Source organism: Pan troglodytes, chromosome 5 (assembly GCF_028858775.2).
Source record: "Pan troglodytes isolate AG18354 chromosome 5, NHGRI_mPanTro3-v2.0_pri, whole genome shotgun sequence".
NCBI classification, from domain to species: Eukaryota; Metazoa; Chordata; class Mammalia; order Primates; family Hominidae; genus Pan; species Pan troglodytes.
In genome coordinates, this window is record NC_072403.2 from 166,759,456 (window position 1) to 166,776,976 (window position 17,521).

At 35.9% G+C, this 17,521-nt stretch overlaps 1 protein-coding gene across 9 annotated transcripts in view; it reads left to right on the forward strand.

Annotated features, from left to right (window-relative positions):
* Nucleotides 1-17,521, forward strand: part of SCAF8 (SR-related CTD associated factor 8) — a 175,651-nt gene that overhangs the window by 54,778 nt on the left and 103,352 nt on the right. For 6 of the 9 annotated variants that reach the window (XM_063813592.1, XM_063813590.1, XM_003311555.7 and 3 more), the window contains 5 exons: nt 4,664-4,817; nt 6,836-6,966; nt 13,791-13,967; nt 15,369-15,448; nt 17,196-17,313. In XM_063813592.1, coding sequence (XP_063669662.1) covers nt 4,664-4,817; nt 6,836-6,966; nt 13,791-13,967; nt 15,369-15,448; nt 17,196-17,313 — 660 coding nt within the window. The remainder of the gene's footprint in view (nt 1-4,663; nt 4,818-6,835; nt 6,967-13,790; nt 13,968-15,368; nt 15,449-17,195; nt 17,314-17,521) is intronic. The other 3 variants (XM_063813589.1, XM_054686448.2, XM_063813594.1) reach the window with 1 other exon arrangement.

Below are 17,521 nucleotides of genomic sequence, written 5' to 3' on the forward strand. Positions count from 1 at the left end.
AATGACAGACCGCATATACAGTGGTGGTCTCCTAAGATTATAATACCATATTTTTATTTTACCATTTCTCATTTATGTACAGAAATACCACTGTGTTAAAATTGCCTACAGTATGCAGTACAGTGACATGCTGTACATGTTTGTAGTCTAGGAGCAATGGAATATGCCATATAGTCTAGGTGTGGAGTAGGCTATACCGTCTAGGTTTGTGTAAGTACACATCACACAATGATGAAATCTAATGACGCCATTTCTCAGAACATATCCTTGTCGTTAAGTGGCACAGGACTGTATATTCTCATTTGCTCTTAGTTATTTCAAATTTGAATATTTAATTATTACGGTATCCATATTGCATTTTGTTCTTTGAATTTCTCAGACAGAGTATAGAAAGATGTAGCAGATTTGCTACTTTTTAATTTGTTGAAGCAATTGGTGTTAAATAAAATGGCTAAAATAAGCTTTTGGAATTACATGAAACTTATTCACACACACAGTCAATTCAGAATTGTGATTATTTGACATGAGTTGATATTTAACTGCATATTAAAATTCTTATGGTAGAATTTTATTAATCACACTACTAAGTCTGGTATGTGTAAGATCCAAATGTGTAAATATTCTATAAATAGCAAGTAAAAAGAAAGCTTTGGATCATGAGCGAGCATAAAAAGGAGTTGCTTATCCTTTTATTTGCTCTGAGAGGTTAGCTTATTTATTTTGGATGTTGGAAATTTAGGTGTGCTTTTTCTGACAGGGTTGATTGCAGTGTTGATTTAAGTATGAAAAGATGAGAATAGATGAAGATTCATGTTTGTTTTATGGAAGAACCACAAAACTTGAAAGCTCACCACAAATTATTCACCTTTATATTGAGTATAACAAGATTAAGTAGTTATTTTTCATAACTATTATATAGTCTTGAATCAGAAAAAAATGGATAGCTATGGCGATAAATTTATTTATTTTTTTGAGATGGAGTCTTGCTCTTGTCGCCCAGGCTGGAGTGCAATGGCATGATCTTGGCTCACTGCTACCTCTGCCTCCCGGGTTCAAGTGATTCTCCTGCCTCAGCCTCCTGAGTAGCTGGGATTACAGGCGCCCGCCACCACACTCGGCTAATTTTTTTTTTGTATTTTTAGTAGAGATGGAGTTTTGCCATGTTGGGTAGGCTGGTCTCAAATTCCTGACCTTGTGATCCGCCCACCATGGCCTCCCAAAATGTTGGAATTACAAGTGTGAGCCACCGTGCCCGGCCGGAGATAAATTTATTATGCTATATTCTTTGTGAACTATTCTTGAATATACTCCTTGAGACAGAAAGTTTTTGATTTTTGTTTTTAATTACCTTAGTACTTTAATAATTCTGTGCAGGCAAAAGAATGCTTCTATTTTTTTTTTTTTTTTTTTTTTGAGACGGAGTCTTGCTCTTTCACCCAGGCTGGAGTGCAGTGGTGCGACCTTGGCTCTCTGCAAACTCCGCCTCCCAGGTTCACGCCATTCTCCTGCCTCAGCCTCCTGAGTAGCTGGGACTACAGGCTTATGCCACCCTGCCCAGCTAATTTTTTGTATTTTTATTGGAGACGGGGTTTCACCGTGTTAGCCAGGATGGTCTCGATCTCCTGACCTCGTGATGCACCTGCCTTGGCCTCCCAAAGTGCTGGGATTACAGGCGTGAGCCACCGCGCCCGGCCTAGAATGCTTCTTTTAAATGACCTGTCATAATTGATTTTTAAAATAGGTACCTTAGACTACCACTTGAAGTAATGTACTAATCTGAAATTTTATACATGCATTTTTTAGAAGTCACTTTACTGTGATTTAGAAATTTCACTAGTTTGGACTTGGATTTCTGTCAGTTCTGGTGATTAAATCTTTCTTGAATGTTTAGATTTCATAATATAATATCTCATACTAGGGCTTATGGAATAGGGCTTTCTTTTAACCATAGGAGGAGAGAGTAGATTAACATTGTAATCTCAATCATAAATGAAGGACATCGTATGTAGATATATGGAATGATAGTTGTTAGGTGCTGGCCAGTTTTAAAGTATATGATGGGTGGCTTGGAAACGGAAAGATTTTTATATAAAGCAGAAGAATATAAGGCATTTTCCAAGTGCTCATGTTTTAGAGTGGAGAAATAGTCAAATCAGAAAGTATGAAGCAGTCTCTAATTTTCTTGTGCTTCATTTGAAATACACAAATTTGCACATTAATGTAGTTTGGACATAGTTTAAAAATATGTCAGTGTAATATTATGAGGGATTTAAAGATGAACCAGGTCTTTATTCTGAAAATTGCTATTTTACTTTGTAAAACATATACATTTAACAGAATTTTTTTTTTTTTTTTTTTTTTTTTTTTTTGAGACGGAGTCTTGCTCTGTTGCCCAGGCTGGAGTGCAGTGGTGCGATCTCGGCTCACTGTAAGCTCCGCCTCCTGGGTTCACGCCATTCTCTTGCCTCAGCCTCCCAAGTAGCTGGGACTACAGGCGCCCACCACCACGCCTGGCTAATGTTTTGTATTTTTAGTAGAGACTGGGTTTCACCATGTTAGCCAAGATGGTCTCGATCTCCTGACCTTGTGATCCGTCCGCCTTGGCCTCCCTAAGTGCTGGGATTACAGGCGTGAGCCACTGCACCTGGCCTCTTTTTTCGTACTTGATTTTAGCCTCTGTCTTTTTTTTTCCTAATGGAATAAGTGGCATCATGATAGTAGTAACTAGGACTTAGTACTTGTTTGCAGAATAGTTATGTGTTAAACAGTTGTGAATCAGATTGTTTGGTGATAGTACCAAGAAAATAGTTATTACATAATCACTCTGCTTTTATTAGTGATAATATGAATTCAGGATATTGTTACTCTGACATAAGTGTTCTCTGGGTGAAATGTTTATTTCAAGAAGCAAGGTATAATAGATGGAACTGCTGATACTTCTTACAAAATACTGTAGGACATCTTGAGACATTATTCTTCATTGGGCATATTTTTCTGCCTGTTAAGTTTGAAGCTTTCAGGATCTGTAAAACTTTAATACAACCAAGGAAGACATATAAGTAGGAATTTTTCTAGTTGCCAAGTTTTCTCTAAATACTGCTAATTATGTTACTAGATTTCAGAATTACCCAAGAAATAGAAGTCACTAATAACTAGTCTTTTGAAGTTTATAATACACAGAATATAACAAGAGACAGGCAATAGTTAAATAGAATTTCCCAACTAAATAGATTTTCATATGAAATGACTGAGATTAGGGTATAAGTAATTAAATAGAAGTACGTTATAGTATCGCTATAAGAAGAGCTGTAACAAGGCATATATCTCCCTCCCAAGATGCTCAAAATTTGAGAGTGGCTAGACATTTAAAATACTAGCTGACTTAAACAGTCTGATACAGTTTGGAGGTTGAGAAAAGAGACCCGAGAATCCTTCTGGTATACTGTCTTATTTTATAAATGAGGATGCTAAAGTTTTTTTGTTTTTTTAAAAAATGTGTTGACATAGTTGGCCTGAGACCAGGATCAGCAGCAACGTTATATAGATCGTAAATATTTCATGAATTTTATAGCAGCTGCCATATGACTGACTGGAACCTTACAAAAAATACAAAGAACTCTGACTATTTGAGTAATCCAGAAAGAGGTTGAGACTAAAACAAAAATGTGATTTATTTGGTGGTAAGATGATTAGAGTGTGGGTTGGGTTGGGCAATGTTGAGACTCTTTATGAGGAATATAAAATTGGATGCAGTGCTGCAGTTCAGGGGCATATCAAGAAGAGTAAATGAGATGGTTCACGGATGTCAAAGTCTGCTTGCCATGGCAAGCAGGTTTTTTTATTTTTTATTTTTTTTTAATTTACAAAATGGTAAAGGACTCAAATTTTAGGAAATTGAAATAATGTAGAACATTATTCATACAGAGGATGATTCATCGTTCTGAGGGCCAGATTAAGTAATGCCAGTATGACATTGACATTCTGCAAGGGGAAAGGGAATAGTAAAGAATAAAGAAAAGAGGGAATGAAGAGAGAAGAAATGGTTACGCTTCAGATTCTGTCTGTACAGAAGTTTGTCCATCTCTGGTTCAAAGTGTCAGTAGGGAATTAGCATTCATGGCAGGATGCTCAAAAAAGGAAGTAATTTGATTAAATTCTTACATGAGGAAATGCCCTCTCCTCAAGTAGATTGTAAAATGAAAGTTTTAAAATGTCACATTAGATAAGGACTTTGTCCTACAAGTTACGTATTTGTTCAAAAGATAGACATTGTGTGAGACAAAGTTCAAATCAACTATAAATATAACGTTAGTACTGAGATGAATCCTGGCTGATCCTCAGAATCCTTAAGACAGATCTCCAGCCAGCCTTACCATCCATATCATTAGAAGTGACATAAGAGAGGAAGCCTAGATGTCATCTCCGCCTTCAGCTAAGTGGAGCTTTCATTTACTTTGTACCTCTATCCAAATTAACATGTTTTCAAGCACGTTAAGGGTAGCAAATGCAAAAATGATAGAAACATAGAATTTTAGGGCTAGAAAGTACCATTGAAGTATTTTAATTTCTCCTTTCCATCCAGGGCCCAGATAGCCTCTATGAAATGACTGTACTAAGGTTTTGAGAGTAAAAACCAAAATGTCATGTTTCTTTTTTTCTCTAGAGTAAAATAGTGAGAGTACTAAACTTATGGCAGAAGAATAATGTATTTAAGAGTGAGATTATTCAGCCTCTTTTGGATATGGCAGCCGGGATTCCGCCTCCAGTTGTCACACCTGTTTTGGCCAGCACTACCACTGCTATGAGCAATACTCCAGGTATGTTGCTTTAATATAGATTTGTTGTCTAAATATTCTACTCATACTTTTTGGATGACTGTTCATATAAAAAATAATTTGACAGTGCAGGAAAATTTGTCCAGCATTACATAATTGAAAGAAAATATTTGTAGAGAAAAATAAAATTAGATATTATGTTTGTATGTAATTATTTCTAAAATGTAGAAAACTGATTTTCATTTAATCCACAGAAACATAAATATAATGAACCTTAGAAATTTGGTGTGTCAATTAGATGTTTCCTGATTTAAGTTGTTTGTAACTTCTTATACTTGCATTTGTATCAACTTGGTATTTATAGGATACTAGGGGGACTTAATATTTTTTAAGAAACCCTGAAACAATTATTTAACAAAACCAAAATTTCAAAATCGTGTTCTCTTGAGGCATTTAAATGACTATGATAAAAAATTTTTATCAAAGTAATTTAAAAAATTTTTGAAATTTTTATGAAAAATTTTTTTCATAATTTTTTCATATTTTTTTATAATTTTTTCAAAAATTTTTATGAAAAATTTTTTATCATAGTTCCAGCCCTGTGCAGTGACTAACACCTGTAATCCTAGCACTTTGGGAGGCCAGGCAGGCAGATCGCCTGAGGTCAGGAGTTGGAGAGCAGCCTGGCCAATATAGTGAAACCCTGTCTACATTAAAAATAAAAAAATCAGCTGGGTGTGGTAGTGGGTGCCTGTAATCCCAATTACTGGGGAGGCTGAGGCAGGAGAATCGCTTGAACCCAGGAGGCGGAGGTTGCAGCGAGGCGAGATCGCGCCGTTGCACTCCAGCCTGGGCAACAAGAGCAAAACTCTTGTCTCAAAAAAAAAAAAAAAAAAAAAAAATTTTTTTTTTAAATCATAGTTCCAAGAATTAAATTGGTTAGCATTTCGTAATTTTGTATGTATTTTGTGTGTGTGTGTGTGTGTATGAACAAAAATTGATGTATTGTTTTTTGAGACCTTGCTCTGTCACCCAGGCTGGTGTGCAGTGGTGTGATCATAGCTCACTGCAGCCTCGACCTCCTGGGTTCTAGTGATCCTCCCATCTCAGCCTCCTAAGTAGGTGGGACTACAGGCATGCACTACCATGCCTGGCTAATTTTTTTTTTTTGTTATTGTTGTTAGAGACAGAGTCTTGCTGTGTTGCCCAGGCTGGTCTCGAACTCTAGGGCTCAAGTAGTCCTCCTGCCTTGGGCTCTGAAAGTGTTGGGATTACAGGCATGAACCACTGTACCTGGCCCAAACATGGTTTTATATTATGTGTACTTACTATAAAATTTTTTTATTGAAGATTGTATTTTGAATATTTCCTCATGTTACTGAATTTTTGTCTCTAAAGTAAGATTTTTAATGGCTGTTAAGTATTGTAGGCTTTAGAAGTACAGTAGTCTCCCCACATCCACAGTTTTGCTTTCCATGATTCCAATTACTTGCAGTCAACCACAGTCTGAAAATAGGTGAGTATAGTACAATAAGATATTTTGACAGATAGGGAAAAAGAGAGAGAGACCATATTCACATAACTTTTTTCACAGTATAGTTTATTATTAGTTAGTGTTGTTAATCTCTTACTGTACCTAATTTATAAGTTAACCTTTATCATAGGTATATGTGTACTTACAGAAAAAAACATAGCATATATAGGGTTTGGTGCTAGCTCTGGTTTCAAGCATCCACTGGAGTTCTTGGAACACATCTCCCAAGCATAAGTGGGGACACTATAGTAACTTAGTTAATTGAGGAGGACAAATTTGGACAGATCCTTTTGGGGGGTGTATGTGTATGTGTGTGTGTGTGTGTGTGTGTGTGTGTGTGTGTGTGTGTGTTTAATGTACCTAATTCTGTAAAGGATTTTAAGTGATTTTTTCAAAGTGGACACAATAAAATAAAAACAATATGCGTGCATGTGTTTTATAAAAGTAATAAAAGTTATTCTGCTTTTTCTAGTCTTAGTTACTTACTTACATATTTATTTGGGGGGTGTGATGTTCTTTTTAAAAGGAACTCCTGTGACACCTGTTACTCCAGCCAATGTGGTCCAAGGCTTACCTGATCCATGGGTATCTCAGATAACAAATACAGATACACTTGCGGCTGTAGCTCAGATCTTGCAAAGTCCTCAAGGCCAGCAGGTGAGCGGTTTTTCTGTTATATCAAGAATAATTTAGAATTTAATATTTTCCTAATGTATTACTTTGTAACATACCACCTAGAGAATATGTGCTTTTTTTAGTTTTATAAAAATGGGACCATTATGTATACTTTGTTACTTGCTTAAGTCATTTAATAGTGCATCATGAATGCTTTCATGTCATTAAAAATTACTTTATAAAAATTTATTCTGTACCAAAATACGGAATTAGCACATAGTTTTGCCAAATATTATTAGGTGCTATCACACTCCAGTAACAAGACAGGAGTCCTATCTTAGAGACCTCCTCCTATCTTAAGGGGGACAGATGGTAAAAAATAGTATGACAAAATTATCGTAGGTAGTGATTAATGACATTAAGAAAGGGTAAATCTATAGTGACTAGATTTGGGGGAAGGGGTCAGGAGTAGAGCGGATAGCCAACAGGAGGTGTATTTGAGGAAGTGACATTTGAATCGAGACATGAAATGGGACTAGTCATGGCAGGACAGGAGGATAGGAAATAGAATTGCAAGTATAGAGGTCCTCAGGTGGGAAGCAATGCGGTGTATTATAGGAATAGAAGAAGGCTTCTGTGGCTAGAACTTCAGGAATAGAGGGGAATCACAAAACATGTACGAATTGATTCAGGAATGGGAAGGATTGCTGTCTTTATAATACCAAGTTTTTCCATTGTATCTATACATATACTTTTATTGTTCAAATCTTTTATGTCTCTTAATTAAGCTTTGTAGCTCTTTAAATGTAGATTCTTCAAATTTCTTAGATTTATTTCCATGAATATATTTGAATAGATTGGCTTTTTATAGTCAATACCAGTTTCTCTTAGTTTTCAGCTGATTTTCTTTCCTTTTCTGTTATATTATTTGTAACTAATGATAATTCTGTGTCCTCAGTTTAAGTACTTACATATAGTTTTCTTAATGTATTGCACTAAGTTTTGGAAGAGATCATAATAGAAATAATGATAGTGTACTCATTGTTACTTTTTTCAGACTCATATAGAAATACCTCATTTTTGTCCCACTGTGATGTTGGTTTTGTTTCGAGATATGTATTTTTTATGAGGGGCATATTCTCCTTTTTCTAGATGATAGTGTTTTATGGGGTTTTGATTAAAAATTTTATTAGTGAAGATAATAGTATGGTTTTCTGATTACTAGACTTCATTATAATGATTCAGCATTGCAATCCTGTACTCTCTCTCTCTCTCTCTCTCTCTCTGTCTCTCTCTCTCTCTCTCTCTTTTTCTGACCCTCAAATTCACGCTATCCTTTGAGGCAGTACATTTAAATATTCTGTAATTTTTGTTTTGCTTTGAAGTGTAAACTATTTCACAACTAGTTTCTATTTGCACCTCTACTGAGATGGGTTCCTAGTTTTTATCACCCTACTCTATTTTCAAATTAGGATTATTGCTTGCTTTGTGAGATCAATTTAGAAATGGTTACCTTTTTCTGTATTCTGTGCAGTACAACCTGAGTGCTTTCTGCCTCTGGAAGGTTTGGATGAACTTAATCAAAAAACCTCTAGGGGCCAGGCACGGTGGTGGCTCACACTTGTAATCCCAGTACTTTGGGAGGCCCATGTAGGTGGATCACTTGAGGCCAGGAGTTGAAGACTAGCCGGGCCAACGTGGTGAAACCTGTCTCTACTAAAAACACAAAAATTAGCTGGGCAACTTGGTACATGCCTGTAATCCCAGCTACTTAGGAGGCTGAGGCAGGAGAATCGCTTGAACCTGAGAAGTGGAGGTTACAGAGAGCCAAGATCATGCCATTGCACTCTAGCCTGGGTGACAGAGTGAGACTCAAAAACAAAAATCTCAAAAAAAAAAAAAGAACCACAAACTCCTCTAGGGTTTGGTGTGTTCTGGGAGATTAATTTTTGATAACATTTTTCAATTCTTTTTTGGTTATTTGTATTCACTTACGCTACCTTTCCTGAATAAATTTTGTTAATAAATATTTATGATTAGAAACAATCTGTTTTGTTTTTCATAGTTGTACGTAATTTTTTTAAAAACTAACTTTGGCATGCACATCTGACTTTGTGTTGTGTTTTTTGCTCTAAATTTAGGTTTATTGAAGTTTATGCTTGCTTTTTATTTCTTTCTGTTACTACCCTAGTTCTTCATTTTTGGACCGTTGATGTACTCCTCTAAATAGCTTTTGATCCCTTTGCTGCTTCTCTTTCCTTTTTGATCCATCATTTTAATTCTTTGCAAGATTAATCTTTATCAGTGATTTTTTTTTTCTTTTGAGACGGAGTCTCGCTGTGTCGCCCAGGCTGTAGTACAGTGGCGCAATCTTGGCTCACTGCAACCTCTGCCTCCCAGGTTCAAGTGATCCTCCTGCCTCAGCCTCCCGAGTTGCTGGGACTATAGGCACCTGCCACCATGCCCAGCTGATTTCTGTATTTTCAGTAGAGACAGGGTTTCACCGTGTTAGCCAGGATGGTCTTGATCTCCTGACCTTGTGATCTGCCCGCCTCTGCCTCCCAAAGTGCTGGGATTACAGGTGTGAGCCACCGTGCCCAGCCTATCAATGATCTTGTATGTTTTAAACTTAAGCTCAGGAACATGCAATAATTACATATTATACATAGAATAAAATCCAACTTTGTGGTATTTAGAGTTATTCTCAATGTAACCTGTTATATTTTTCTAACATTTTTCATTACTTAGATTACAAAGTTTCATAGATTTCTCTAAATTAATGTAAGTATTCTCTTTGCTTGTGTTGCACTCCCTTTTACTTTATCATCTACTTCTCCAATTTTCATACGTCTCACCCTTCACTATTCAAATCAAACTAAAATTTTTTAGAGTTTGGTGTCTGAAGTCCAGTGATACTGTATCACTTCATTGGTTGTTTTTCATTCACTCAACCTTCAGCAAACATTTACTTTGACCTGCAGTGTTTGAGGCACTGTACCTTGTTCTGGAGTATACAAGATGAGCAAGAAACATTCTCGGGCCTCTGGAAGCCTAAAGTTTAATAATCAAGATTAATTGCAATACATAAATGTAATTAAATTTAAAATTAATAAGAATCATGGGAGAAGTTTAGAAAAGAAGGGCTTTGGAAATCCAGAACTAGAGATAATACTTTGGCTTGAACAATTGGTTCAGGAAAGTTCTGTTATACAGATGACAATTAAATTTGTTTTTTAAAGGATGAGTAAGAAATGGATGCTAAGGATGAGCTACGTAGACAGAGACAATTGAGAGTAAACAGTGAATTCTGAGTCTTTCAAACAAAACCTGTTCCACCTGCATCTTCATCTCAGTTAATGGAAATGCGATTTTTCCATTTGCTCATACCCAAAAGCTTAAGAGTCATCCTTGATTCCTTTCTTCCCTTTGTTCTTCATATCCAATCTGTTAAGAAATCCTCTGCCTTCAGAATATATTCTGAATCACTAACTCACCACCTCTATCACTAGTTCCTAGAATCAAGCCACCATCATTTCTTACCTAGTTTATTGCAGAAACCACTTACTGGGGCTTCTACCCTTACCCCACAACAGTCTGTTCTCAATACTTCAGGTAGCATGACCCTTTAAATACCTGAGAGTTCATGCAACTCCTCTGCTCAGAATCCTCCAGTGGCTCCCTGTCTCACTCACAGTAAAAGCCCAAGATGTTTTGTTTGTTTGTTTTTGAGACAGGGTTTTGCTTTGTCACTCAGACTGGAGTGCAGTGGTGCAGTTGTATTTCACTGCATCTTTGAACTCCTGGACTGAAGCGATCCTCCCGCCTCAGCCTCCCAAGTAGCTGGGACTACACCTGTAGCCAGCATGCCTGGTTAATTTTTTGTTTTTATTTTATTTTATTATTATTTTTTGAGATGGAGTCTTAGCCTGTCACCCAGGCTGGAGTGAAATGGCGCTGTCTCGGCTCACTGCAACCTCCGCCTCCCGGAGTGATTCTCCTGCCTCAGCCTCCTGAGTAGCTGAGATTACAGGCACCCGCCACCACGCCGAGCTAATTTTTGTATTTTTAGTAGATACGGGGTTTCACCTTGTTTGCCAGGCTGTTGTCAAACTCCTGACCTCAGGCGATCCCCCCACGTCAGCCTCCCAAAGTGCTGGAATTACAGGCATGAGCCACCGTGCCTGGCCAATTTTTTATTTTTATATAGAGACAGGATGTCACTATGTTGCCCAGGCTGGTCTCAGACTCCTGGCCTCAAGCAGTCCTTTCACCTGCGCCTCCCAAGTCAGTGGAATTACAGGCACAAGCCATCGCGCCTGCACTAAAATCCCAAGTTTCAGCAGTCACTTCGTTGGTCCTTGTATGTTCTCAGTTTGACCTATTGTTCCCTTCCCAACATTTTCTATCACCAGTTCATAGACTTCTCTAACTAATGATAAGACTTGCTTATGTTGCCCACCCCCCACCCTGGTTTTATATTATCCTTTGCTTTGCTTTCTCACCTCTTTCTCCTGTAACTTGTTCCATCCTTTTTGTTGTTTCTTAAATAAACTACCTATAATCCTGCCCCAAGATCTCTGCTTTTGAAGTTTTTTATACTGAAAACCCACTTTCCTCATATATTCATATGGTTTCATCTCTTTGTTTAAATGTCACTTTAATAAGGCCTTCAGTGACTGCTGTTTATTTATTTATTTATTTATTTAGAGACAGGGTCTTGCTCTGTCACCCAGGCTGGAGTGTAATGGCGCAATCTCGGCTCATTGCAACCTTGGCCTCCCGGGTTCAAGCAATTCTCTTGCCTCAGCCTCCTGAGTAGCTGGGATTACAGGCTTCTGCTACCACACCCAGCTAATTTTTGTACTTTTTAGTAGAGACAAGGTTTCACCTTGTTGGCCAGGCTGGTCTCAAACTCCTGACTTTAAGTGATACGCCCGCCTCGGCCTTCCAAAGTACTGGGATTATAGACATGAGCCACGGCACCTGGCCGTGACTGCTATTTAAAACTGTAAACTCTACCTGTCATTCTTTACACTCCCGTTCTCTCTCGCCTCTGCTTACTTCCTTCCTTAGCACTTACTACCTTCTGTTATGTTATATAATTACTTGGGTTTTTTTCTACCTCTTCCCACTGGAATGTATGCTAAACTAGGGCAAGAATTTTTTGTGGTTGTTGACAGCTGCCTGTCCAATGTCTAGGTTGTAGATGGTGTTCAATATGTTTTTGTGGATTGAATGATGTACAAAAGCATTACAGTGTTGGATATACAAAGGATATTGTAGAGTTGAGTTGTTTGAAGGAAAAGATAGTCTGTGTAAGCTATTAATGACAAAGTTAAATGGCAGACTTAAGTGTGACCTGGGCTGTGAAAACTATAAATGGTGGGCTCAGAAATAAAAGGATTCATTTGCTAAGCAATGGGGAATCACCAGGGACTTTTTAATGTTGAAGTCACATGATCTTAACAGTACTTTACATGGATTAGAGAGAGGAGAAGTCTAGAGACAGAATATCTTTCTTTTGGTAGTAGTGGTTTTGGAAAGGAGGGTAATGATTATGAAAAATAGTAAGGTTGTATACTTTCTGAAAATACAATAGAAAACATGAGGCCATTCTAGACTTAAAAATATTTTTAAAAACCGATGTGTACTCTTAGGTTGAATCTATTTTCTACATTTTTGAGACAGTTGGGAAACTGAATATTAGCTGTATATTAGGTGAAATTATAGAATTAGTAATTTTATTTTGTGGTAATATTTTGGAAACAATTCATAAAGCAAGTGTTCTTATTTTAAAAGATGCCTATTAAAATAAATATTTTTGACAGAAGAAGCTTTGAAAGGGATAGTACAAACAGAGTCAGTAAGACAGTAATTGATAGACTGCGAAGTCAGAGTAGAGGAAGAAAATTGGATGCTCCAGTGGTTTTTTACCTGGGTGACCAAAAGAATAACAGTGCCATGGGAAAAATGGAGATGTCAAAAGGAGCAGTTAAAAAGTGTAAAGGGGAAATACGGTGTTTCTATTATTTTAATAGTTTTATAGAAAATGTTTAGTTGATAGTGAAGTGACTCTAGTTTGTTTCCTAGTGTCACTGTTTTAAGTAGGCATGAAATTACTTTACTGTCATCTTACATAGTTTTTGTGTCCTCTCATCCTAGAAGCTGAACTTCAAGAGTACAGTTGTCTTGGTTATCAGTAGCTTTGCTGTCTTTATTTTTCTCTTTTAAACTAATAATTTTTGGATTTAACTCAGGCTTATAACCAGATTATCATTTATTTCTGGGATGTATATAGGGTTTTCTTATTTATAGAATCTCTTAAAGATCTCACTGTTGTGTCTGTTTTTTAACAGGGGTGGGTACATGGTGGGAACAAGAGTTGCCTTCAACTCTAGATGACACTATTATTAATAACTAGTTGCCAGACTCTACTCTGAGAAACAGATTTCTTAATGACTCTCCAACTTTCAGGAAGTACGTGCTCAGATGGTAATTCTGAATAACAGCAAAAGCTGCTGCTATTTTCAGTACTCGTCCTTTTACTGAGTTTAAAGAGTTAATTGAACAAGGTTGAGAAATTTAGTGAAAAAGGTGTCAGCTTGTGATGAGCGCTTTATCTGGTTGTCACAGATCACTTTATTTTGTTTAAAGTTCGCTGACTTTCCAGAAGTAAGACAAACTTATTAAGGACTGTGTTATATAAGGTACACAGAAAAACTTCAAAAAATTAACTTACTAATAGTGTGTATGTTTTTCAAAGAGAGTGTGGAATGATTAATTTTACTGACTAAAAGTTTTAGGTGGCCACTCTTACAGAAAAAACCCAACACCTGTTTTGTAATATATATTTTTTTTCTCTCCAGCTTCAACAATTAATACAAACCTTACAGATACAACAACAGAAGCCCCAGCCTTCCATTCTGCAGGCCCTAGATGCTGGTCTTGTTGTTCAGTTGCAAGCTCTTACGGCACAACTTACAGCTGCAGCTGCAGCTGCCAACACTCTTACTCCCTTAGAACAGGGAGTCTCCTTTAACAAGGTAGAAATTAAAATATCGGATCAAGTCTATATGAATTATTAAATATTATATACTATCATATAGATTTTAATTCTATAAATAAATTTTATGGTAGACTTTCAATATCTCCTGTACACTGTATAAGACAGTCTGAATTTTACAAAAGGTTCAAACTTCTGAAAAAAATTAAGTAATTAAAAAAAGTTTTCTTAGGCCAGGCACAGTGGCTCACACCTATAATCCCCAGCACTTTGGGGGAGCGCAAGGCAGGCAGATCACTTAAGGCCAGGAGTTTGAGATCAGCCTGGCAAACATGGTGAAACCCCATCTCTATTAAAAATACAAAAATTAGCAAGATGATGTGTGCCTGTAATCCCAGCTACTGGGGAGGCTGAGGAAGGAGAATTGCTTGTACCTGGGAGGTAGAGGTTGCAGTGAGCCAAGATTGAGCAACTGTACTCCAGCCTGGGTGACAGAGAAAGACTCTTGACTCAAAAAAAAAAAAAATTTTTTTTTGAAACATTTTTGAAACATTTAAAATATTTTCATTTGACTAAAAATAACTAGTCAGTAAAATCTTGTATTCACCACTGAGGCAAGTGATTACTTTCTGAGCTTGTCTGATTTCTTTCATGGGTGCCACATTTTACTGTGATGCTCTGGGTTCTGTAATTTGGACCTGCAAAAATTAAAATTCTTTAATCAATATGTAAAATGTTTAAAGGAAACTTCTCTACAACTAGTCACTATACTGTAACTATAATAAGTTGATGCCTAAATTATTAATAATTAAAGTGTTTCTAAAACTTAAAATCTTTCATGTACAATTTAGTGTGTGATATTCTTAGTATGCTTATTAATTATGGGAGTATCATACTACTTGGAAGTGGTGTTCATATTTTTAAAATTTGTACTTTTTATAGGAAAGTAGATACTGATTTATTGGATTATTACTTAGACTGTTTTGGCCAGCAGCTTCTAAGTCTAATATAGTCTAACACTAAGTAGCTAGACCACATAAAAAGCCTTTAAATTGAGCATTCAGAAGAATAACAGCATTCTAAGATGAGAACCATATTAGGAATAGATCCATTGAATATGGCCCTAGATGTTTTATCAAGCTTATTACCATGGAAAAACCACCTAATTATTTTAATTCTTAGTCTTCTGTAAAATTTGAGTATTAGTGTTTATCCTGCCTCTATCATAATTTGTTTCGTTATGTAAGATAATACATAACAAAATGCTTTAAAGAAAAGATCTACTCAAAACACTTTATAATAGTATAAAGTGATACAAAATGTTTATTTACACATTAAATGATAGAGATAACGGAATGCCATTGACATTTAAAATAGCATTTGTAACTTGTATTTGTGTGAAGCACTTTTTAATATGTCTGTTTCTCCTTCTTTCCCCCAGAAGTTGATGGATAGGTTTGATTTTGGGGAAGACTCTGAGCATAGTGAAGAACCCAAAAAGGAAATTCCAGCTTCACAACTGTAAGAATTTTTTCTTTATAGCCATAGTTTTTTTTATATTGGGTGGGATGTTGCCATCTGAATTACTAAGTATACTTAGTAAGTTGGGGTTATTATTTCAAGCTGTTGAACCTCTAACATTATACAAAGGTGGTAGAGATATGTCTTGTTGTCTCTTTGTATTATTTTGAGTCTTTTCTCAGATCTTTGCAAATAGACTGTATCAAAGTTACCTATAAGAACATTGATACACATTGGTAAATCTGGTTGTAATATTTTCCATATTAGGCTTTAAGTTATTTAACTTAATTGTAAGAGTGGTTGGAATACTAGGAATGAAGCTTGCTTCTAGTGCTTAGAGGCCACTTCTAGAAAGCATATGAAATTGTGGAAACACATCAACCTAATGAGAATTAAGGATTGGAGTTATGAGGATTTTTTTTTGGTAAAGAAATGTGTTGTATGTTTTTATTAAATCAGTTACTTTTTTTCCCCTAAACAATTCTGCAGTGCCCAAGGTTCTGTGAGGGTATGTGAATGGACTAGTAGGGGGAAGATGTTGGAGGAGGCAGGGGTAGAAGTTGGGAGAATGGAAGAAGGATGAATGGTGAAAGTCCGTGGGTCTCTTGTTTCAAACAGAAGTTATTAGTTGTATATATTGGGGTAATAAACAAAAACATAATTTTAGAATATGTTAGATACAAATGTATCATTTTAGTAAAATGATTCCCCTTGACAAAATTTAAAAACTAGTATTTTAGATTATGAATTGCAAACTTGGAAGCAGCATTTGAAATCATGTTGATCAGTGTCCTAAACAATGTAAGAATCTCCTTTAACAGTCCTGATGATACAGTTTATTTATCCAGTATTTTAATGCTTTCTGTAATGAGAAGTTAACTAATTGTTATTATTGTGTGCTCTTTTGTTGAGCTGAATCCTGTTTCCTTTATTTTTCTATTAATATACACTGACCCATGTTTTGCTTTCTGAAGCAAGGAATCAAATTTACTCCGCTATCTTTAGAGATGTAGCTTTTCATTATTTGAAGACAGGTATCATTCTTCCCCTTAGGTTTATTTGCTTCAGATGAAGTACGCTTTTTTCCAACTGTTTCAAGACTTCTCACCATCCTGTTTGGCTCTTTTGGGATGCCCTTTTTATTGTTAATGTCTTACCTTGTGGCACCCAGAATCCCAGGTGTATTCCAGGTGTGAATTTCCAAGAATATAGTTAAACTATTATTTTTTCTTATTTAAACAGTATCTGTCTCTGTTAACATACCTAATAATGTATATGATTTTCTAAAGGAAGAATATTAGTTTTATAAATTTTATGGTCAATTACAATGGTAGATTTCACACATACTGATTGATAGACTGTTTTTCTATCTCATAGTAAGAGAAGGAGTTAAAGTAACAATGTTTAAATGTTTAAACTTTTTATAAATATTGAGATTTTCTTAATATGCTCTAATGAAAAAGCAGTAATTTATATGTATTTAATAGCCTGAGATGGTAATATCAGATCTTCAGCAGAGCATCTCTGACACGTTATCCATCTATTGATGTACAATTGAAGAATGTATTTTTCTTTTAATATATTAATGTTCTCAAGTATTCTACTTTTAGTATTAAAATTGCAAAAGAAAACATGCAGTAGAATATGTTTTATTGAATTGACTTTTTTGTTTTCTTTGAATACTCAGTTATTTTCATAGTATCTTTAGTGGGTTTTAAAATATGTTTCCACCTGTTTTTCCTTTTAGTTCTCACGTTTCAGAATCTGTGAACAATTCCATTTTTCATCAGATAGCAGAACAACTACAACAGCAAAACCTAGAACATCTCAGACAGCAGCTCTTGGAGCAGCAACAGCCTCAAAAGGTTTATAACCCCATCTTGTGGTCTTTAGAGTTATTACTATTTATATTCTATAAATTGGCATTTTTGTGGGTTGGCTTTTTTTTTTTAATTGGTCTTAATAGAATATTTTCTCAACTATTTAGCTTTTACCAGCTACTTTATTTCTTTCTAAAGTTTGTTATGGTGATATTTTTTCAACTCTTATTAGTAAGACCCTTTTTTTCAGGAC